Below are 25,447 nucleotides of genomic sequence, written 5' to 3' on the forward strand. Positions count from 1 at the left end.
AATCACCCTCCCAACGTGCTGCTGGAGTAACGTTCTTTCAACTCCAACATCAAAAGACGATGTGGAATAAGTAACGGCATGTACTCAGACAGTCATTTTTCTCTACAGCTCAGCGTTGAATTGTGCCTCTTTGGACCATTCTTTGTGCTGATCCTGCAGCCTGTTTTGTATTGCAGTTAGCCTGTGGCGGTAACATGAGGTCTCTCTGCATAGCATGACAAGTCCACTTTAATTATAAACCTAATTCAGATGTGGATATTTTGTCACCAGCATATGTCGTTCTGTCTGAAAAATGATTTCGTCTAATGTTGCTTAGTGACCCATATATCTTGTATTCTGAAAAAAAACCTTTCTCAAAATTCCTCGTTTATATTTCAAGCACTTTGAAAGTCTTGAAAACATATGGCACGTTTACATTAACAAATGGATCAAAAGTAAGAAAAAAAAAGCCTAAATGTCTTCCAGCAATTAACTGAACTCTGCGCAGAGTTACACGACAATATGCATGATGCCTAATGAAAATAGACAGAGAATGTATTATAAACATCTGCTTGTGGGGCATTGATCACACACTCCTGTTCATTCCCCATGTGTTTTCCAGTTCAAATGAAAAAATGACAGATGAATTTTGTCAAACAAACATTTTAGAGAAACTCTTTGTTGCAGCCATATATGAAAGTTTTATAAGTCTGTGTTTACTAGTCAGGGGAAATCACTGGAATGTTGATTGATGAACGGAATTCAGTGTGAGGTCTGATATCTTATCACACTCTGCTAATGGATGCAAAGCGAATCTGTATCTCCAGTTATATTACTTATATTGGAAGGATGGGAGGAGGCACCCCCGAGATATAAAAGGTTTAAATAATGTTTAAAATAGATTAGTAACAGTCTTACCTCAGGCAAAGATTGGGCTTTAAACATTTTTTTATAAGACACTAAATATGATGATGCGTTTCACGGGTCTTACCTGCTTCCTCGGGTTAATTTACGAAGTGTCTTAGGTAGAACAGCACAGACTCAGCAGCACCTATGAATAGGCACTCCTGAGACCGTGTTGTTCTACCTAAGACTATTTGTAAATTACCTGAAGAAGCGGGTAAGACCCATGAAACGGGTCATCATATTTAGTGTCCAATAAAAATAGTTGAAAACCCAATCTTCTTCTTAAGTAAAACTACTACCGGTATATATCTATTTTAATATCCTTGGGGTGCCGCATTCCATCCTTACAGTTCTTCCACTCAGGTAGGGGATCCCCGAGAGTAAACTCTAGAATTATTTGTTTTCTTGGAGAGCGACCATCTAAAGAAGAATCCTTGACAGACCCGCATGGCGGCAGTATTCTCCCCCTGCCTAGTATTGGGTTTGCTTTTCAGCAACCCAGCTTTGTAAGCAGGGTTTCACTACTTTCACTATCCCTCTGGTTAAAATATAAACTATATTGGTGCTCCTGTTTTTTTTTCTTTTTCCTCTTGGTCCCTCGAAGTCGGGGAAGTTGAAGTTGAAGAGGTGAAGTTGAGAGGCCAGACACATCCACATATTTTTTATATACATCCCATTAACTCCAAATGTAAAACCAAAACTCCCCTAGGCAGTAGGAATACCTCCCAGCTTGGAAAATTGCACAATACACTTAATTTTCACAGTTTCACTTCAAACTATTTTTTTTCCTTTATCTTAAGGCTACTTTCACAGTAGGAAGTTGCGTTTGATGCGACGTTCAGGTCGCACAACGCTGCCTGAAAGCAACGCATATACATTTTCACAGTGTGCCGTTAAATGTAATTTAAATGTATTTACTATGGAACAAAAATGGCGCATGCAGAACATTTAAAAAAAAAAAAAAACATTACTGAGGATGTGCAACACAAGTAACGCAGCAGATTCATTGCTAAACGCACAGCATGCAGCACTTTCTAATAACGCTACACGTTACACACTAACGCAACGTGTGCACTGTGAATGTTGCACAGACTTTGCATTGTTGTGCGTTACTCTGCGTAAAAATATTTTATAACGTGTGACTTTAACGTCCCACTGTGAAAGAGGCCTTACACACAGCTGGAGCACAATGTCTTCTCAGCATTGGCTTGTCTGCATCCACAGCCTTTTGAATTTATGCACATGCAAAGCCAAGTTGCATCCGTCTTTCAGAAGTAAGGTTGTTTGAGCATGTGCCACACTTAGCTTGACAACATTTTCATGTTTCTTTTGTTTGTGCAGAATGGAATTAGTTACTGGCAGATAGGTCATGTCAGCACCTAGCATAGCTTCATCAGTACAGCTATATCCACTTATGACTTAATGACTACGCTACCAGAATCTGTTTTGCGGTACTTATCAGGACTCTAAGGCAGGTTCTAGACTTTATGCACCCTGAAGTGACCCCCTCCCCCTTCTGTAGAAGTGTGACAGTATCCATCCACTGCCACACCCCCCAAACATGACACTTTTAGTAAAAAGTGTGGCCTGATTCTGGCCTTTCCCTCTTCTAAGTATAAGAAGTGCCCATCTGAATAGCAGAGCGCACAATGGGCTGTAAATGCACACGTATTAGTACACCCCCAGAGAGCTGGGCACAGGGTGAGCCGAGTGACTGCTCATTCTGCTGCCGCTCAAATCCTTGTTGGCATTTAATACTATTCCCCCTCCGAGTCTTCGCAACTCGGAGGGAGATACAATTGTGGGTCCACTGGAATCCCCAATTACCCTTAAGCGTTGTAGCTATAGCGGTGCCTAGTTTCAGTGCTGATGCTCTAAGCTCCGCCCCTGAACAAAGGCCACAACCCAGAGTAAAAAAAAATCTGAACTGTTATCCCTTCCTTATGTCGCTAACTTTCCTTAGCATCTTACACTCTAATCACGGTCTCATATCGTATTGGTGACATAAGACAAGGATTAGGGTGCAAAAGCCTGAGGTTAGTGATCTGAGGCAGGGATTAGACTTGTAATCTCCTGAAGTCAGTGATCTAAGGAGGGGGTCCTACAGTGCCTTATGGAAAATCAGGCCCTGCTCCCAATATTTCCTGAGATTTATTTAAACTTTTATGTTTGTAAATCTCAGTGTCTGAAGGGGGATTGTTAATTTTTCTCCATAAAAAAGTAAGTTGTTCTCTGGCTTTGTGCATGTGGTACATCACAATATCACTAGAGTCAGTGAGAGGTTACTAATGATTTTTTTTTACCTTCATAACTCATACCTACCTATTATGTTATCTTATCTGCCATTCCTCTGACAGCTCTGCTGCTCCTCCACATACCTATTAATGTCCTCCTTGTTCACTTCTTCATCCCTGACTCCTGGCTACAAAATTCTTTCTGTTCTTTGGAATTCTTTATTCCATCTTATCAGAAATACTATTTATCACTCGAATATCCACCTTCCTATGTACTTCAGACATTCGTTTGCTGAATACCCATTTCCTTCCACCCTTCAGCCACTGCCATGTGACTGGTACACAGGATGCCATTTTAGACTTAGATCCATGAGTCAAATAATAAACTCTAGAATGTCCGATCTGCTCCTAATTGAGAAAGGGATTGACTTTCAGATCAGTACTGAACAAAATCTATCCCTTTCTCGATCAAGAGCAGATCAAGCATGCCAGAAATTATCGATCGACCAATTAATCTTATGGGAAAATTGCATTGTGTGTACCAATCATTACAGTTAGGAATTCATTCGAGCAGAGGCCTTTCACCTTCTGTGTCTTTTTTTGTGTGTATTTTTGAATCACTCTCCGTGATTAAATGTGGTAGCTAATGTTCATGCTTTAATATTGTGAATGTATCATATTGTGTCGAATGTATCATCATTTGCAATGTACAAAGTTTGTTCTGCACACAAATCGCTTTCCCATAAATAGTTTTTTTATTGCCTAACTGGCTGGGTTATCAGAACTGTCTTCCCATGTCAAAGACAGATACTGGGGTAACAGGCGCCCTTGTGTTTAGTGGCTGGAAGGTGTCCTTACCTCACCATTGATGTCACAACAGATATGGGAATATATCCTTTATTCACAACGCATATAGCTCCAATACATTGCTTATTGAGATTTCACCTGATGAAGCAGGCTGTGCCCAATGAAGAGTTATGGAAAATCTTTACATTGGCAGTGATCGGAAGTCTGAACTGTTTCCTGGAGATCATACTCCTACATTTCTAGCATATTTTAATGAGGCATTTAAACAAAAGTTCTGTAAAGGCAATTTTACTGTTACTTCTGCTGACAAAGTATTGTGCATAGCACAATTTGCGTGACCTAGCTTTCAAGGATAGTGCGCATTACACTACTTGCGCAGTGCGCATTATTGTGACAATGCTCTCGTTGCCTATCCAACACGGGTCGCACTAATTGCACAACGTGCGCTATTTTGTCAACATAAGTAGCGGAGCGCATGGCAACTTTACTGAATTTTAGTGCATATGACCCAGTAACTCATAAGTGGTCTTTTGGACCCCAAGCACAATTCACAAATAAAAATGTAAAAAACACTAAAAATACAATTATAGCCTAATGGCTTCCATTTCAGCTGAATAGACTGATTGCACAGATATCATTGAAAAACTTTTTGCACGCAACATTAGTATTTTGTTTATTTATTTTTGTATAAAGGCAGGTTGACTTTTAATACGACACCATTTAAAATGATACTCTGTGATTTCTAAAATAAGGAGTAATATTTTAGCTTTCTGCAGTTTCTGTTAGCAATGTAGATGATGTACCGTAAATACAGTCTCTTGCCTGAACTGACTGCAAATGCATTTTCCATTCCAAAAACTGTAATTCTATTTCTATTGCAGCTGCTGCTAGGAACTGTTCACAATTTTGAAGGCTGCTGTCCTGTCTGCTTCAAAGTAAATCCAGTGTGTCGTGAATGCTCAAAAGCTTGCTAGGAATATCCACACACTAAGCACAGTTTTCTAAAATTACCTTTTTAATGTTTCTTTTCCTTGAGAATATAATGAAGCAATTATACTCCGGCAAGCTAGAGAGCAATATGGTTTAGAAATAGTGAGCCAACCAATCATGAAATAATTTCTTTGTTTGCCAAAACTTTGATTGCAGACATAGATGAATGCCAGGAGAAGGATGAAGCCTGCCAGGGAGGAGGAAGCTGCTCCAATACGATTGGGTCTTACATGTGCATGTGTCCACCAGGCTTCCTGCTCATAGATGGGAGAAGGTGTCAAGGTACTGTACATTCAAGCTATGGAAAACAGAAGACTGGCAGTTTTTTTGTGAATAGAAGATGAATAGAATTAATATTAGGATAAATATATTTTTTCAAGCCAAGTTAAAAAAAAAGCATAACCGGCAGTCAAACATTTTCCAGCTGATTCAAACGTCCCCAGAAAGCCTCAGTACCATAATCAGCCTACAGCTCTGAGTGTGCACTGCAGTTCTGTTTGATGGTTAGGGAGCAGTGCATTGCACTGTGGGACATGGGGACAGGAGTGAGACAGAGCCAGAGTGGGATCATCCACAAGGCAACCTAGGAAGGTCCATGAGACCTGGTGGGTATGCAGGGGCCTGGCTGCAGCCTCCTCTGATCACATTCCCCTACTTCTCTACATAGAAATATTTAGCTAGCAGCTAGATGGAGCTTAAACGTGCACCTTGCCTAGGGCCCCATATCATGTTAAAGCATACCTGAACTGAGGAGAAATAAACAAAAGTTAGACACTTGCCTCAGTAGAGGGAAGCCCCTGGATAGTCCAGAGGTATCCCCGCTCTTATACCCCTCTGTTCCTGTGCTGGGACCCAATATTCAAAAATAATGTTGAACATTACTTGCTCCTCTCTGTGTACAAGCATGGCTGCACTGTATAGGTGCAAAGTACGGCCCACATCTGCACGGTAGTATGGAGCTGCTCATGCATGGCTCTTTCCTCCATATACTCTAGTATGGGCTATTCCTGCGCAGTATGGCCACACTTATACAAAAAGCAGAAGAAAACCTCTATGATCCCTTTTACATGTTTTAGACATGCTTGCTAGACTTTAGATGGGCTCTGCATAAAATGTATATGGGTTTTAAATTGAAAACAATGGGTCATGAACCTTATGTACAGCAAAATGATACTAGAAAGTTTAGTGCAATAGAATTAGGGTTGTTTCACACCAAAAGCAATTTTAGGCAGTTTTCTGATCGCCATTGTGAAGAATTAAACCTTTTCAATGCGGCACTAATTTCTAGCCTAGGCTGTAAAGGTTTTCCTCCAATCATTCTCTTACTGGGATATTGGGAGAGTCCAGAGACAGAACTAAGCCGTCTTATGATCAGGTAGGCAGGACTTTGTAACAGCTGCCTCTAAATGGCCTCTTGTAACATCTGATCTCAGAGCCTTTGATTTAAAAATAGTAATACTTCTGTTATCATTTTGTTATGACATTGCTGATAAGTGGTGCCTGAGCAAGTGAGACAACCCCAAAGCCTTCTGTCACAATGTTGCTCAGTGTGCACACGCAAGGAATATGTTTGACGAACAGATGCTGCAACTTCATAATTATTTTATTTATCAAGGCTCATTGTTTGCATGGAGTACATTTGAAATCGGCGCCGGTAGACTTGGGCGCAGGATACAGCGGTATATGGCTGATCCTGCTTCTGCACAAGTCCGGGCCATTTAATTACTATTCCCCCTCCAGGCCGCCATGGATAGTGGGGGAATGAAATAATTTGGCTTCCAGCGATTGCTGGAGGCCGAATTATTATGTTTTTAAGCAACCTCGGCTCCGTCTTCTGATGGAGCCGACGTTACTCACTTTACTCACTGAGCGCTGCAATAGGAATGATTCCTATTGTAGTCTATGGAGGCGCCGGCTGCGCCCAAATCTAGCAGCGCTGAAAAGCACTGCTCCGGTTTGCATGTTGTGCCAGAACATCAGAGAGGAATGTCAGAGGTGTGTCAGGGTCTTGCACAAGAAAAATGTAGAGCTCAGAAGAGTGGGGGTTACTTCTGGCTGCATATGCATTCTCTTTCTAGGGCTCCCATTCAAGCACAGCCCATTACTCCATTAATTTGCAGCCCCTTGAATGCATGTTGACAGTGTGCACCCCTGTATAGCTCATTACACTGGCAACTGTTTATTTGTGCCCATTCCACTAACATGCTAATAGGAAGAAACCATTTACAGGCAGATTGTCATCATGTCCTCCATATGACAAGAGCAGAGCCATTATGTTCGCCATAGCTTTCCACAGGTTCAGGTATTGTGTCTCCATAATAACAAGGGCAGTTATCAACTCATCATGTCTTCTAAATGCCATATGTAGAAGCATAATGTCTTCACAGTAATAAGTACAGGCATCATGTTCTCCCAAAATTACAGGCCTAGTATTCCCATAATAACAGGTGCAGCTGTCTGGTCCCCCAAGTGTAGGAATGTTGTCCAATAATAATAAGCACAGATATTGTGTCCTTGTAATAACAATTTTTCAGAAGTGCAGTTATCCATCAATACAAATGTAGAAATCACACCCTCCAACATGTGCAAGCACCATGCCCCAATTACAGTGAGTGAATACAACTAATGATGAGCCGTAATTGCGCCTATGCATAACACATTGTAATTCACAATTACGCATTGCAATCATAATGCGTAATTTGCATACAAACATAGCGAGATGTAATTATGAATCTAATCATAATTTGCACAAAATATCCCTTAATTTCATAAATAAAAAAATCCAACACCTCCTACTGTTTTAATGGCCAATCAGATAAGACTTTTTGGTTGCAGCTAGACCAGGGGTAGGGAACCTATGGCTCGGGAGCCAGATGTGGCTCTTTTGATGGCTGCATCTGGCTCACATACAAATCAGTAGGGGTTGATTCACTAGGCTACACTGCTCAAGCTCAAAATACAATTTTCAAGTAGGCACGCTACTGTCATGTGTCAGGCAGCCTATTGGGCCAAAGTGCGGGGATCTCATCCTACAAAGTGAATCAACCCCCAAGTCAGCTAGCTAATAGTACAAGCTGTTAGGCCTAGTGCACACCAGAGCGGTTCGGTCGCGTTTTCAGATCCGATTGCGGATGTGGAAACTCTAGGGTAATGTATTTCAATGGGCTGGTGCACACCAGAGCAGGAGGCGTTTTGCAGAAACGCATACTCCCGGGCTGCTGCAGATTTTGGATTGCGGAGGCGTTTCTGCCTCCAATGTAAAGTATAGGAAAACCGCAAACCGCTCTGAAAAACAGCAGTTCAGAGCCGTTTTGCAGGCATTTTTGTGACAGAAGCTGTTCAGTAACAGCTTTACTGTAACAATATCTGAAATCTACTACACCAAAAACCCTTCATAAAACCGCAAAATGCTAGGTGAAACGCTACAGAAAAATAAGAAAAAGCGTTTCAAAATCTGCTAGCATTTTGCGGATCTGCTAGCGGTTTTTGGTGTGCACCAGGCCTCTGTCTGTATTTCTCCTGTCTGGCTTACGGGGAAATTGCTGATGTTGCTGAAACCCAAGAGAAGCTGAAGACGTGTCTGACACTTCCGCTGCCCGGAGGATCAACTGTATACACACCATGGCAACAGGGACGTGAGCCCTACTGCCCCAGTTTGAAACATATTGTATGGCTCTCACGGAATTACATTTTAAAATATGTTGTGTTTATGGCTCTCTCAGACAAAAATGTTCCTGACCCCGAGCTAGACCCTCAGCAATCAATAGTAATATATTCCACCCCTTAGTGCATGAGCTTTTGGCCATTTTATGTTCTCTTTGTGGGTTGTTGTACTGTGTGAGGAGAAGGCTGCAATTACATACACAGCCACATTACCTGCATTTTTCATTTTGGTCTTGAGTGACTGATAATCTGTGTTATCAAGTGTGTTATGGCTTTGTTTAGACAGGGATTTCTGTGTTAGGCAGTAGGGAATATAATTGGGATGCACATTTTTCTTAGTTGATGTAAATTTTTATGCAAATATATGTACATTGAGAATGGACCAATCAATGTAAACCTGGGTTTAAATTGATTGGTCCATTTTCAAACTGCATAAATTTGCATACAAATTTGCATACATTCTGAAGTATTTGCATCTCATTAATCATCCCTATGATTCAGCCAGTGACAGATAGGGACTGTGTGCTAGCTAAGGGCTCAGACATAATATAAGTGCCTTTCTGAGCGATTTTTAACCTCCTGAGCATTTCGCCACTCAGTAGGTTTTGCTAGTTTCAGAGTCCCCATGGTTAATCTATTAGATTGAATGGCTGCAAAAGGTTTAGCTAGCACTAGGCTAGCTAGTATAGGTGGCCAGCACCCCCCGATCCAGCCCCTATATACATTACCCAGCCTGGTTCCAGTGATCGCCGCAGCCTCCCCGCACAGCTCTGGTCTTCTCTATAGGGAGGATCGTCCTGCGCAGACCCGATCCTCACCATAGAGAAGACCGGAGCTGTGTGGGGAGGCTGCGGCGATCGCTGGAACCAGGCTGTGTAATGTATGTAGTGGCTGCATCGGGGGCGATCGGGGGTGCTAGCCACCTATCTAATCTAGCTAGCCTTGTGCTAGCTATACTTTTTGCAGCCATTCGATCTAATAGATTAATTATGGGGGACTCCTGAGGCTAGCGAGCGGCATGCCTGACACAGTGTCTGGCATACCGCTCAGGAGATTAAAAATCGATCCCATTCACTTGCATTAAAATTGCTGTAAAATTGTGTAAAAACGTACACAAGTGCTGATCAATCGAAAACGCTCATAAAAGCGCTTATAGTGTGTCTGAGCCCTCAGTGGGGCCCTGAGCCAGACTTTGAAATTTAATGTACCCTTTTGATTCTTTGACTATAGTTCTGCTTTAAATGTTCTACAACTTTTTATGTTTTGTTAAACATGGTTTGTCACTTTTCCTGCACACTACTATAATACAAGCAAATATATTGCCTTTTCCACTCATAAGGAAAGTGTAGTATTGGTTTCCAAAGACTCAGCTTAATTGTTCCTGATTCCTGGTTCTCTGCCAGCGTGTCACAACTTCACAAGGCTGAAATCCAGCACACACTATCTGATTAAGAAACCAGGTCTACCATTAAAAGTTCCAAAAGGAATTACTGAGCTTACTGCATATAACATTCCTCATTGTTTGGCTCTTATAGAAAGTACAGAATGGCCTAAAGTTCAAAAATCATTTTAACTAAATAGTGCAAAGTGGTATTGAGTTTGCTTTTATGTTTGCCAAGTAAAATGTTCATTGCGCAACCTTGAAATCATGTTCATGGGCGTTGCTATAGATGCTATGGTGGGCAGAGAAGGAACACAGGATGAGAGATACTGCATTTATACATAGACCTAGCCTTAAATTAGCAATGCACATATTTTCTTTTTGTTTGTGTTTCACAAGTTTGACTCAGGCAGCAAAAAGTCTAGAACTGGCCCTGCTATTTCCTCATCATCCACTTGAGATAATCAAGGAGGAGCTGCGTGACGCACCAGCCAGTTTTGCATTATAAGCACCAAGCTGATCACCTGACCCCCTTCCACTTCTGAGAGATGAGGTCCTTGTGGCTAACATTGCATCACTGCATGTCAGCAGAGTCTTATTTCCCATTCCTTTCTAAAGGTGCCCATACATCACTAAATATTGTGGCCTGATCGACTTTCTGATTCAATCATTTTATCGAATCGGAAGAGAATCAGTGCCATAACGTGGTTGCCTGATTGATTTTTTTGATTAATTATTGGTTGGATTGGAACGATCTGAAATGGCAGAAAAATCATGGTCGCATGGGCTCTATCAGTTGCTCCGTGGTAACAGTGTTCGATGTCGCAACGACCGACTGACCTGACAAACCCCCCGTCCAATGTCCCCTCAAGTATATTAGTGTCCCCCGTGCCTGTGCTCAGAGTTAAAGAGACACTGAAGCGGAAAAAAATTATGATATAATGAATTGGTTGAGTAGTACGGATAATTACTAGAAGATTAGTAGCAAAGAAAATATTCTAATATTTTTATTTTCAGTTATATAGTGTTTTTTAATAACATTGCATCATTCTCTTATATTTGCAGATTACACACTACTCAGCATTCTAAATGATTTTACAGAGCGAGCTAGTGAACTTTTGACCTGTCCTCTGCAGAAAAAAAACAATACAGTGCCAAACACTTGAAATAATAAGCTTCAGAAGACAGAGCTCTCTGAAACTTTGAAAGTTGTGGAGCTCAATGGCTCTTTTGCATAGATAACAACTGGAATTTCTTATCTCTTCCTGTACTGGAAACAATATTAGACTTGTGTCTCTGCTCCTAATGTTTTATTTCTTAGCTGTACTACACATAGAAATCATTATAAAACAAATTTTTTTTCGCTCAAGTGTCTCTTTAAAGTCTGAACTCTTTGCCGGCATGACTCTTGGCCTCCACTGGTGTCCGCCGTCTTTGTGAGCACTTATTCCACGTGACACTGGCGTCTGTAGTAAGGAATCTTAACACGCCGAGACACGTGCTCGCGGGAAAGAGGAGTTGCACCAGAAAAGAGGTGAGGCTTTAACACTGAGCATGGACAGGGGGATGGGGCCCTTATACACTTGCAGCAGGTGGCAGCAGGACAATTTACAATCGATCCCAATGAAACAATATTGGGTAACAATAATGGTGCCCAAATGAACTGCTTCGACAATAATGGCAGCCCTCACCTTATTCATATGGGACTAAGTGTAGATTACGGAAACCTTAAGTACTTAATGATGGTGCCATTACATCTTCACCCCTACAGCAAGATTTTTTTCTTCTTGTATAAACCGTACCGGTCAAATGAAGGCATTAACCAGTTAAAGTTTCTGAAAGGTTAGTGAAGGTTAATTTTGCTATTACTTGATTCACATTCAGCACCCATAGCAAGAAACTTTTTTGCTTTAGTAATTCCATGACAGCTTGAATGCATCAAAATAGGTTCTCTGTGCGAGTGTTTCCATATGACTGCAATTCCACAACTGCTAATTTGCAAACCTGGAGTTCCAATCTCTCAAGTATGTTACCATTTGCCATGTACTTGAAAAAGGAAAATGGCTAGTCATAACAGCTAATTTCTTTAATGTAAGTAATGGAAGTATACATTTTCTCTCCAGCCCTATCCTGCCCCACTCCTAATCCGTGTTTCTCATGATTGACCCCAGACATACTGGGATCAGCTTCTCATTCCAGTACAAGCGTCAATGCCAGGTTACAGTATGAGCCAGCAAGTACAGCTAACAGTAGGTAAGCACCAGAGGAGCAATGTCATGCCTTACTAGCACTACCCCAGCAAGGGTAATACCAGGCCAGGAAGGTCATCTCAATCCAACTAGCTTAAATGAATACTATCGATTCACATATTTTTTTCCATTGACACAGGAATTGTTTGGAAAGTGCTGCTAAGTACTGGTGTATACATTTTAGTAGCAACTTATTTGTTTACTGTTAGCAAAATACATTCAAAGTTTACTGACGCCAAAACTGACGGCTGACTGAGCCATGAGGAGAGGGGAAATTCCCCTCACACTTGATCAGTGAACTCTATGTGTAGCTCTGTGCGTGACAGAGAGAGACAGGACAAAGGAGCTGCAGCTTCTGTGTCCTGTGTTTCTGTTTGACCTGTCTGAAGAGAGCAGAGGAAATGTAACTAATTGTCACAGCTTTTTCATATTGTTTTTGCTTTCAGAGTTTGATAGGTTTGATATTTGCTTTCTGTAGTCTGATATGCAACTCTGGCTGCGCATTGAAGCAGACACCCCTTCTGCAATTGATTTGTCCCAATATAGCTAAATCCTGCCCTCAATAAATTACAGCTTTTGCCTCTGATATTTAACATGAAAAGTAGGAAAATGTTTACACAGCTACTTCGACATTATTTGTATATTGTCATTTTAGAACACTTGGGTATCGATAGTATTCCTTTAAGCCAACACAAGCTCAGCAAGGCCAAGCCACCCCAATTGTGCAACAGACCAGTAGTCCTATACCAGATTATCAACCATCTACAGCAGTTAATGGCAGGCAAACATCACCAAGACAATGCCTAGGCTAGATCTAGGCCTTCCCGGATCAGCAATATTGAGGCTACATTAGCCCAACAAGGCTATTGGACATTGGTAATGTTTTAAGCACTCCCACTTGGATGAAATCTTTATTTACATTAGGACTGGATTTTAGAACAACAGTGTTTACATTTGATTTCAAAATACAATTAATGCTTTATGTGTTTTTAAAATAATCCAGCATGTATTATCATTTAATACTGACAAACTCCATGTATTATCCTTTTAGACATGAATGAGTGTGAAAATCCAGAACTCTGTGCTCCAAATGGAGAATGCCTCAACACTGCTGGCTCCTTCCACTGCATCTGTGAGCAAGGGTTTACGCCCACTCCGGACGGGAGGTCATGTGACGGTATGCCGATTTAGCTCTAGGCTTCACAGATATGTTTTTAAATTGTATTTTTTTTCAATGCGTAGTTGACATTATAAAGCGTTTGACTGCATTTTGTTTTTATAAGATAGATGTTTATAGAAGATGTAAAAAAGTGGCCCATAAACAATAGTATCAGGCCTTACCTTGGCTGGACGTTTAATGGATTGGGACTTATATTCTATGCCATGAAGGATGTATATAAATTTGTAGAATGACCAGATATACCAACAGATACTAATGATACTGTCATCATAGACAAAAGAGAATGACAGTCACACATGGGGATGGTCAATGAGATGCAAATATATTTTAGTTGATGCAGCATTATGCAACATTTGTATGTAAAATTATTCAGCTTGAAAATGAACCAATCAAATCCTGCTGAAGTAAAATTAGATCGGTCCATTTTCAAGCTGCATAAATTTGCATACAAAAGCAGCATAATCCTGCATCAACTCAAAATGATTTGCATCTCATTGACCATCCATAGTCACACATAAATTATTCATTAAAGGGACACCGAGCAGTGCAGAAACTATGGAAAGATGCATATCATTTTAAAGCTCTCTTTCTCCTCTTTCCAATGATGTATAAACCGCCGCCTTTTAGTTTTCACAATTTTTGCGATTGAAATAGCTGCGGCCGCGATTTCGATCACAAAAATAGAGAAAACTAAAAGGCGTAGGGTCGCGGTTTAGGTGTCGCCAGAAAGAGGAGAAAAAGAGCTTTAAAACAATATCCATCTTTCCATAGTTACATTGTATTACTCAGGGCGACTTTTTCTTAAAGTCAGCAGCTCCATTCAGCAGAAAAAGTCACCCTGTGTAATACAATGTAACTATGGAAAGATGGATATCATTTTAAATCTCTCTTTCTCCTCTTTCTGGCGACATCTAAACCGCGGCCCTACGCCTTTTAGTTTTCTCTATTTTCACGTTCGAAATCTCAGCCGCAGAAATTTCAATCGCAAAAATACCAAAAACTAAAAGGCGTAGGGTGGCGGTTTATATATCATTGGAAAGAGGAGAAAGAGAGCTTTAAAATGATATGCATCTTTCCATAGTATCTGCACTGCTCGGAGTCCCTTTAAAACCCATTTGCAGACATCTGTATTTTGCTTCTCTTTCCCAACACTTAAATATGAGTCAAACAATTGCCAGTCATGTGACTGCCTGACTACACTCCTACCACATTTTCTGGGAGCATGGCTGTATAGACCCACTTCCTAATTAAACATGTCCAGGGCTTTAATTGCTTAACTTCTTTTCAGATTATATAGAGTGTGGTACATTTATTATGTGTATTGGGGTCTAGTAGACCCCATATACGTGCATTAAGTACATTATTAATGCGGTAGAGCCATGGAATATGGCCCTGCCCTGTCACAAAAATGTTTTGTCCTTAGTCTCGCCTCCTGCTCCACCTCTCATAGGATATAACATGAAGCTCAGCCAAGTTGAATTCTCTCCTGGGCTGTCAAAATTGTTCTGAACAATCATATCAGGTAAGAATGGGGCATATGTGGCTGGATAGTGCAATGGTTAAGGGCTCTGCCTCTGATGTAGGAGACCTGGTTTCAAATCTCGGCTCTTCCTACTCAGTAAGCCAGCACCTATTCAGTAAGGAGTTCTTTGGGCAAGGCTCTCTAACACTGCTACTGCCTACTGAGTGTGCTCTAGTGGCTGCCTCGCAAGCGATTTGAGTCCGACAGGAGAAAAGCGCTATACAAAAAAAAAGTATTATTATATGTACAAAACATCAGTAAAGACGGCAGAGTGCACACAACAATTGTACTGTTATTTATGCTGACAAGGTAGCATGTGTTGTGCAGTTAGTGTGACTTACATTACCTAGGTAACACAAGCATTGTTACACGTGCTACACAAGTACCCTAGCAACACTCACCTTACATAGGTAGCGCGGTTCAACCTTGTCAGAGCATGTTACAGTAAAATTGCTGTGTGCTCGCCTCACACAGCAACTTCACTGAAATTTTGTGCATATGCCCCAATATCTAATATCAGTATGGACCCCTATAGTAAACAGTTTTTGTTAACCTCCTATTGGGATTTCCCTGTGGTTGTAATCATTCCAACCGGTTTATAATTGAGCAGCCAGCAAACACAGTGCAGAACAGCATTTTAATGGTCTGTGTTGACTGGCATAGAAGTAAAAGGAAAGCATCGATATTAACACTTGGACTATTGAAATGTGCCATTACAGAATTGATCGGATGCCAGTAATAAGTCTGAGGTAGCAATGAGATGACATTTTTTTTAAAGTGCCAATTCTGCATATTTAAACCTTACATAAACACTGAATTCTGAAAAGCAAATTTATAGAAAGCAGGTAAGAGTGACTCAGTGTTTGCCCATGGCTTTCTACAGCTAGATCTTAAACAAAAGTTTATAATGAATTTTATTTCTCGCCAGACCACGAGTGCGCTCGGTGCGGAATATTAAAAAAGCAACCACAAGCGCTTTGAACGTGGGTGTCCACACATCCGCCGAGAGTAATGTGTGGCTGTCTGTGCAAGGTTTGAGGAACACATCGACTGATCAGTAGTTTCCCACTAATGTCCTGAGCAGTCAGATGTAATTCTCACGCTGCACAGGCCAAGTGTAATCCAAATGTTTACACCAAGAAGGCCTACATCTCTTCCCAGTAGACTGTAAAAATTGTAACAGAATATCAGCTTAGTTAAGCCAGGTGCTAAAAGTGAGGAACGTCAATTCCAAGGGAACACCCTCTATGTCAGCCCAAAGTCAATAGGAGAAAACATAAAATCCTAGACGCTATATAAAAAAAGATAAAATTGAATTTGCTTTGTAATAGGTTTTTCATGGGGCTTTCACATAATAGTTTAATGGTTTATTTTTATTGCATATACTTTTATTAACACTATCATAGTTGTAAATGTAAAATTTTCGTTCTTGGTGTGTCTGCTTTGTCTATAGCGTAAGCAGCTATCTCAAAGTAGCTTTTAAAAGGTATTTTTAAAAAGGTATAAAGTAGAAACTTTACACCTCCAACTCTCAACAGTGGATAAAAAGATACTGAAAATACCAAAAGTGGGGAACATTATCATAGTTATAAATGTAAAGTTTACACTTTTCATTTGTCTGCTTTGTCTGTAGTGTAAGCAGCTATCTTAAAGTAGGTGTTAATATTTTTTAATCGGTACATCTAGTGATCTACATTTCTGATGGAGAGCTATAACAAACCCAAATGTGATGATTGGAATGTGTAGTTCAGGGCAACCATGGGATGGGTATTTTTTCTCTTAGATCAGCTGTAAGGTGTACAGTGGGCGTCTCTGCCCACCGATTTCCAATTACCCATTAATTTCTGGTTACAGGAGAAGTATGGTGATACTGGCCTTGTAAAAGTAATTCCCTTACTTCCCATAGCAATAGAAGGGGCGGGATGTGGTGACTCTGTTGCAGAGGGTGCAACCACACCAGGGACACTTAACGAGATGGGACCTTCTCCTGCTTACACATCTCTGACACTGCTTCTGTCCTTGGCAGGTTTGGGTGCTCCATATCCATTCTTATGTATGTAGTCTTTAAAGTGAACCGGAACTGAGGCTCAGGTTACGAAACACATACTTACCTAAGGAGAGGGAAGCTTCTGGATCCTAATATGGCTTTCCTCACTGTCCTCCGGTCCCCCATCAACACTTTCGGACCCTCCAGCAGATCAGGACCACTCTCCTCTTCTGGCACTTGTGCATGAGTAGCTCCGGCTTACTGTGCAGACACAGCAGCACTCAGGCAGGTGCAGTACGCATGAGCTTGTCCTTGAAGAAGAGCACGGCTCCAATCAGATTACCGACAAGCCCTTGTCGGTAATCTTTGAAGGGTTCACGCTCTGTGACGGGGGACAGGAGGACAGGAAGTGAAGCCTCATTAGATCCAGAGGCTTCCCTCTTCTTAGGTAAGTATGATATTGTACTTGAGCTAAGGGGCCTGATGTGAATGGTGGTGCCGGGTCAACAGATGTCTGTACAGAAAGACCCATCATTAGAGACCGTTGTGAGTTTAGGAGGAGAGGTAAGTATCAGATTTTTTTATTTTCTGGGAATTTTAATCCCCATACCCAAAGGTTTGCTTTAAAAATTGTCCTAGTAGTCTGGAATTCAACACATTATATAAAATATTTATTTCCTAAAACATAACTTTCACGCTTGTGTCTGCAAGCATTACAGATTACTGACAGGGTTCACAGTGTTCATTACAGCTCTGTCTATTGTTGAAAAAAACATTTAAAGAGGCTTTTTAGTTTTTTTCTTTATTGCTGGCAGCTTTTTCAATGCTGACCAGAGAGCTCCCGTTGTATATTTATCTATTCTGGCTGGTATTTCAAGAACTGTTGTGAAGTGGTTTTGACTTTGGAATCACCAGAGATTTGCTGGAAAAGAAATGCCTGGACTTAATGATGATCTTGTTACCATCTGGTGGATACGTTTCAGTTTTTAGAAGGCCTTCACCACAGGTCTGGTATCCGCATTAAACAATCTATCTAAATCTCGTGTAGACTTCTGTCTTACATCTTAAATCCTTCTGCGGATAAGATGTAAAATAATGCAGCTCTTATGGAACAGACACATTATGGAGGCACGGTTCACTTACTGTTGGGACTACAGAGGAAAAGTGTAAGTTATTAACAGCTACTGTAGGGCCAAAGCTGCCAATTTTAACACATTATTTTGTGGGAGCCTTTGAATTGTTATGAACTCGTACTGGAGTGCGGGAGAGGGATCTGCACGTTACGCGGAAACCGTACATTTGGAAGCATGCCTCTCAATGTTACTGCAGAGTATAAACGTGACATATACACTTCCTCCCGTGTTTACACGTATTCCTTGTACGACACAAAGGCATATGAGTGTTAAAAGTCACACTTTTCAGTTGGAGCGCCTCTCAAAAGAATGTGAAGCATTATGGTTAGTCTTGTGATATCTATGCGATACATAAGCTTGTGTTCGCAGCAAAATAAGTGATGACTTATACAGAAGAAAGGCATCTGTTGTACTGGTCTCTTGGATATCTTGTTTTGTTTAGTTGAGTTGACTTTCCAGCAGTAGTTTCAGACTACTACTTATTATTATTATTTATATAGGACTGACATCTTCCGTAGCACTTTACAGTAGTAATGATCCTAATCTTCTAATTACGATTATGCTAAATTTCACATACATTTTTGCAATTACGGCCATACGTAATTACGATTTGGACATTCAATTGATTTAATGTAATGTATTTGTAATTTCTGCAATTTGTGCTTAATTTTGTGCCTTTTTTTAGCGGTTAAAGAGACTCTGTAACAAAATTTTTATCCTTATTTCTTCTATCCTATAAGTTCCTATACCTGTTTTAATGTGGTCTGTCTAACTGCAGCCTTTCATAGTTGCACAGTGACTGTGTTATATGATCTAATCTACTCTCCTCTGGCGGCTCTGTCGGGCTGAGGCACTCAGGCTGGAATGTGCTGTGCTGCTTGTGATTGGATAGAAGCTATACACACCCTCTCCAGGCCCCCTGCACACTCTGTATGACTCACACACTGAGCTACTCTCAGCGTATTATTTGCTATGTCTTTTGTTTGTAAACACTGCATAAAACTGGCAATTACAAGCCAGGAATGCAGCAGGGAGAGGCAGAAACAGCACAGAGGGGCCCAGGAAAACATAATGAATAGAATGGTATGCTTTTTATTGTAAGAATTTTAGAGTACAGATTCTCTTTAATAGCAAAGCCCCCATACATGATACTGTCAACTAAATTGCTGCGTATGTTAGTTGGAATAAGTCAGAAAAACAATTTTGCAACAAGACTTTGTAGTTTTTGAGAAAATGAAAAATGCAAAGGAAAAATGGTTTTCGAATTGTCATTTTTCTGAGTTTAAAAACCATTTTCTTTGCGTGATTTTCTCAATAACTGCAAGGTATTTTTTTTTTAATTTTTTTGGCTTGTTCCTTAACATACGTAGCAATTTTGGTGACAATGGCACGTATGGGGGCTTTGCCATTAAACAAAATAACGTGATATTACTGATTATGTTGACAAACAAAATTCATTATGAATTTTCCTGAAATTTTGCATTACGTTTTTGCATTGTAATTGTGAATTACGATGCAAAATTAAGATTATGGAAAATGTGTGCTCATCACTATTTTACAGAGTTCAAAGTCATGTCACTAATTGTCCTTCAATGGGAACTGTAACGATCGGTGTAACACAGAGCGGATCTGATTACCGGTGATCTGCAGTATCACTGGGAATACAGATATATACCCGATTATTGATGATCTGCAGTATCACCGATAATCAGATATACAAGCTAACCTCTGGACACCTGAGAGTGAGAGTGTTTGGTGCAACTGTAATACTTAGAGGGCTGGGCCTCAGAGCAGTAAGGCGTACTGCACAAACTCCTTCCGAAGACCTGAAATCTCCCGGAGGGAGGAGTCAGGCTGGACGTAGGAAGGATTACCAAGGGTGACACTCAGGAGGGAGCGTCACTACCCGGACTGGGAACCGCCTCTAACAGTAAGGTCGGTTCTCGAGGTCGGACAAACCAGGTCGTAACCACACAGACAGAAACAGTACAGATTCAGAAGGCAAAAGCGGAGTCTTAGGGCGAGCCGGGGTTCGGCAACAGAGTATCAGAAATATCGAGGTACAGAATCAGAAGGCAGAGGCGGAGTCTTAGGGTGAGCCGGGGTTCGGCAACAGAGTATCAGAGATATCGAGGTACAGAATCAGAGTTCAGGAGAATGGTCAGGCAAGCAGAAAGTCATAACAGATAATACAGTATAATTTCCTAACGCTAAGGTGTGAGATCCGTGGCCGTCAACACCTTTGGAAACTATGCTAGAACACAGATACAGACAGGTCTGAGTGCTACCACGTTGTGTTCGCAACGCCAGACAACCAGCAACTGAACAGCCAGCAGTATATATACACAGATACTCTCCAGCACCTCCCTTCTGGCTGCCATATAAGCTCTGCCTCTCCGCGCACGCGCGTCATTCTGAACCTAGAGGGACTATGAGTCCCAGCCACACCAACACCGTCTTGCAATATTCCTGCTACCCCATGCGCGGGGTTGGTCGCACCGCTGGCAGCACTGGCGGCGGCCTCCCCGCGCTGGGACAAGGTATCGGTGGCAGGGTCATGCGCGCTAACCGCCGCGTCAGACGCGGCGGTTTCTCCGCGTTCCGCCATGCCCTTCCCGGAAACAGCCCCCTCACGCTGTACAGAGGCGGCTGTCTTTCCGCGTTTCCTCACAGGAACTGTCATGAAAATCTTAAAATGTAAAACATACAGATAAGAAGTACATTTCTCCCAGAGTAAAATGAGCTGTAAATTACTTTTCTCCTATTTCCCTGTCACTTACAATAAGAAGTAGAAATATGCCATTACCAACAGATTTTGGACTAGCCCATCTTCTCATAGGGGGGTTCTCAGGGTTTTTAAAAGCACTTAGTGAATGACAGTTTCTCCGTCCAACTGCCAAAATAGTGTACAGCGAGCAGGGAAGCTGGCCAGCATCTTTGTATAAATATTTTTCAGGAAATGTCTTTATAAAGAATAATGGCCATGCTGAGAATATGGACTAATGTCAGATTTCTACTACCTACTGTGAGTGACAGCAACATAGGAGAGAAGTAATTTATGGCTTATTTTATTCTGGGAAAAATTTACTTATTTGTATGTGTTTTAAATTTTAAGATTTTCGAGACACTTCCTCTTTCAGAGGCATTTACAATCTAATCCCTACCATAGTCCTAAATCCATTGTAGTCTAGGGCCAATTTGGAAGGTAGCCAATAAACTTATTTTTCTGGAATGTGGGAGGAAACTGGAGTCACTGGAGGAAACCCACATAGACACAAGTAGAACATAAAAACTCTTTGCAGATAGTGCCCTGGTTAAGATTCGAAACAAGGCTGGTATCTTTCAACAACACAGAACAGGGACCAAAGTTCAAGCTCCTAAGGGCAATACATAAATGTAGGTTAGAAAAGGTTGGCACCACTCTGGCCGACTTAAAATTGGCCGCCATGGTCACCACCCATCTTGTTAAGTTTTCCCCCTCACATATACTAATGTGCCACAAACAGGAAGTTAATATCACCAGCCATTCCCATTTTATTAAGGTGTATCCATATAAATGGCCCACCCTGTATAAATAAACCCAAATTTGTATATTGTAGTGCCTAAAGCATAAGAGAATGGGTGGAGAGCTATCATATGTGATTATGGAGCACTGCTAACAAATATAAATATACTGTGCACCTACACTGTATATATATTTGTTAGCAATCACTTAAAGGGATACTGTAGGGGGGTCGGGGGAAAATGAGTTGAACTTACCCGGGGCTTCTAATGGTCCCCCGCAGACATCCTGTGCCCGTGCAGCCACTCACCGATGCTCCGGCCCCGCCTCCAGTTCACTTCTGGAATTTCTGACTTTAAAGTCAGAAAACCACTGCGCCTGCATTGCCGTGTCCTCGCTCCCGCTGATGGCACCAGGAGCATACTGCGCAGACCAAAGACCATACTGGACTTGTGCAATACACTCCTGGTGACATCAGCGGGAGCGAGGACACGGCAATGCAGGCACAGTGGTTTTCTGACTTTAAAGTCAGAAATTCCAGAAGTGAACTGGAGGCGGGGCCGGAGCATCGGTGAGTGGCTGCACGGGCACAGGATGTCTGCGGGGGACCATTAGAAGCCCTGGGTAACTTGAACTCATTTTCCCCCGACCCCCCTACAGTATCCCTTTAAGGTGATGTTGCCACAACAGGTTGAGTTGAGAAATGAGCAAAGGCAAAGTATCTAATCGGAATCAGCTAATCTTTGCCAAGGTTAGATCAGTACAAAAAGGTTCCTTACTTATCTTAAAGTGGACCCAAATTAAAAATACAAGATTTCAGAAATAAAATGTATTTTCTAAATTATAATAATAAACAGCAGCCTATTTTTCAGCTGCATGATGACAAATATAAAATATTTTACATTTATTGGAGAAATCCCTCCCTTCCTTTCAAATTGACGGACAGAATCCGGCAAAATGCTGGAGTAGGTAGTGTCCAGCAATGGAGCAATTGCTAATGGCTGCCACCTGTATAACCCTAGTAATGAAAAGAGAAGGGTGAAAAGCATGCACTGAAATGATCATAGGCTTGAAGGAGTGTTTATTTATCTTTGTATGTGTCAGTGTGGTGCAACTAAATATTTTTGAATTAAAAAAATGTTTGGTTTGTGTCCGCTTTAATAATTTTCTGTTTCTAGTGCTTGTGATTAAGCTAATAAAGTTTTGTGGAAAACAATGTCAATTGCTTACATACGGGGCCTATGAACTCAGTAATAGTAGTAGCACCTGTGTGAAAGCTCGTTTTATCTCTGAAATTACTGCCTTGGTTTGTATTATGGAATAATTTTGAAAATATGCATGATCGAAAAATAAAATGTGAATGAGTGTGAAAATAACATTTACGGTAACTGCATTTTGTGTGTGTTTCTATTTATAATTTGTGCATGCTGTGAGTTAGTACTTATTGTACCTTTGGAATGAGTTAGTGTGTAGAACTGCATTGTAGCTCCTCTGTTTATGTTACCAGCATTACATGATGTGTCATACTGTATATGGTGTCTTTGATATCACATAACAACATACAGTATATACTGCAACATTCACTAGCCACACCTTCGGGCATGTGTTACCATTGACTTTTTCACTTTGAAAGCTAGTGGGTAATATAAATATTTTGAAATCCTGTATGAAAGATCCTTGCTATGAATTTCCCTCTAAGGCATTTTATTTTTCAAAAGTAAGTGACTACAACATATCACTGCAATATGTCTGCAGAGTCAAATTTTCTCTTGCCATACAATTGCAGTCGATTTTATAACCTATTCTATTGTAACGTACTTTCCAAAATGTTCTTACTTAAACCTAGCTGAACAAAATACTTAAAGGGGATGTATAAATATGTAATTTTAAAAATGTTTTAATCAGAACAGTATGAAATATTACCTATGAATATTTTACAGCAACCAGGTGGGGCCCTAAACATTCCATACTGAGAATGCTATTAGACTTATTTGTCAAATAAAGATAAAACACAGATTTATAGATTTTTTCTGTTTACTACATATAAAGTAAAATTGTATAGCAAACCAGTAGTTCACAGGGGAGCTCACTTGGCGCACACTGTATAGAATTCCAAGGTTAAAAACATAAGTTCACCCTTAGACTACCACAATATGGCTGGGAAATGGTAACAAGATAAGGCAGTGCTCCTTGTGTATAAAAGTATAAAGTAGATCTTTACCTCTCTATGCAGAGAGCGGCTCACCTTATTAAATGGCTGAACATGCCAATATTGACAGTTTAGCATACAAGCATATTAGTCGTTTGTCCTGACTATGTGAAAGCACTGTCCAGGGATCCAATATGGAAGCTGTTGAAGCTCTACAGATGAGTCTTCAACCGGATCGGGATATTAGTAAATCACAGGCTATTTGCTCCAATAGGTAAGTAACAAATATTTATTGCACAAAAGAAAAATTGAAATGCATAGTGGCCTGATGCATTTCCTAAGGTACACCCTTGATTCATCAGAGTCAGTTTGGCAGTCATTACCAAACTGCTTCTGATGAAACAAGGGTGATCCTTGGGAAATGCACCAGGCCACTACAGGCATGTTATTTTTTCTTCTGTCCAATAAACGTTCGTTACTCCCAAAATTTAGCAGGTTAAGCATGAAACTAACATAGGGGGCCTTTGGAAAAAAGTGGACCCCAGTTGAAGAAAGCACTTTATGTAAAATTGCAGCAGGGAAGAGGTAAAAGATGCCGCCCATTTCCTTTCCGTAAATACAATAATTGATGAACAGACCAAAGATTGTCTGAAAAACCATAGGTTGCAGAGAATAAATCAAAATGCTTTTTAGGGTTAAAGAGAAACCGTGACCAAGAATTGAACTTCATCCCAATCAGTAGCTGAGACCCCCTTTTACATGAGAAAGCTATTCCTTTTCACAAACAGACCATCAGGGGGTGCTGTGTGACTGATATTGTGGTGAAACCCTTCCCACAAGAAACTCTGAGGGCCATGGTACTCCTGGCAGTTTCCTATCTGTGAACCTTGTTGCATTGTGGGAAATAGCTGTTCACAGCTGTTTCCAACTGCCAAAAAAGCAAGCAGCAGCTACATCACTGGACAGCAGTAAAAATGTCGCCATGTGATAAATGTCAGAATGTAAATCAGGGATTTAAAAGATTTTACAACGGGCAAGCACTGACTAAATCATTTATACATACAGTGGTTTGCAAAAGTATTCTGCCCCCTTGAAGTTTTCCACATTTTGTCACATTACTGCTACAAACATGAATCAATTTTATTGGAATTCCACGTGAAAGACCAATACAAAGTGGTTTACATGTGAGAAGTGGAACGAAAATCATACATGATTCCAAACATTTTTTACAAGCCAATAACTGGAAAGTGAGGTGTGTGTAATTATTCAGCCCCCTTTGGTCTGAGTGCAGTCAGTTACCCATAGACATTGCCTAATGAGTGCTAAATAGAGTGCACCTGTGTGTAATCTAATGTAAGTACAAATACAGCTGCTCTGTGATGGCCTCAGAAGTTGTCTAAGAGAATCTTGGGAGCAACAACACCATGAAGTCCAAAGAACACACCACACAGGTCAGGGATAAAGTTACTGAGAAATGTAAAGCAGGCTTAGGCTACAAAAAGATTTCCAAAGCCTTGAACATACTACTGAGCACTGTTCAAGCGATCATTCAGAATTGAAAGGAGTGTGGCACAACTGTAGACCTACCAAGACCAGGCCGTCCACCTAAACTCACAGGCCGAACAAGGAGAGCGCTGATCAGAAATGCAGTCAAGAGGCCCATGGTGACTCTGGATGAGCTGCAGAGATCTACAGCTCAGGTGGGGGAATCTGTCCATAAGACAACTATAGTCGTGCACTGCACAAAGTTGGCCTTTATGGAAGA

The 25,447-nt window shown here is 41.0% G+C and overlaps 1 protein-coding gene across 4 annotated transcripts in view; it reads left to right on the top strand.

Annotated features, from left to right (window-relative positions):
• Positions 1-25,447, top strand: part of LTBP1 (latent transforming growth factor beta binding protein 1) — a 264,927-nt gene that overhangs the window by 176,192 nt on the left and 63,288 nt on the right. For all 4 annotated transcript variants that reach the window (XM_068232113.1, XM_068232115.1, XM_068232116.1 and 1 more), the window contains 2 exons: positions 5,073-5,198; positions 13,261-13,386. In XM_068232113.1, the coding sequence (XP_068088214.1) occupies positions 5,073-5,198; positions 13,261-13,386 (252 nt within the window). The remainder of the gene's footprint in view (positions 1-5,072; positions 5,199-13,260; positions 13,387-25,447) is intronic.

Source organism: Hyperolius riggenbachi, chromosome 4 (genome assembly GCF_040937935.1).
Source record: "Hyperolius riggenbachi isolate aHypRig1 chromosome 4, aHypRig1.pri, whole genome shotgun sequence".
Lineage (NCBI taxonomy): Eukaryota > Metazoa > Chordata > Amphibia > Anura > Hyperoliidae > Hyperolius > Hyperolius riggenbachi.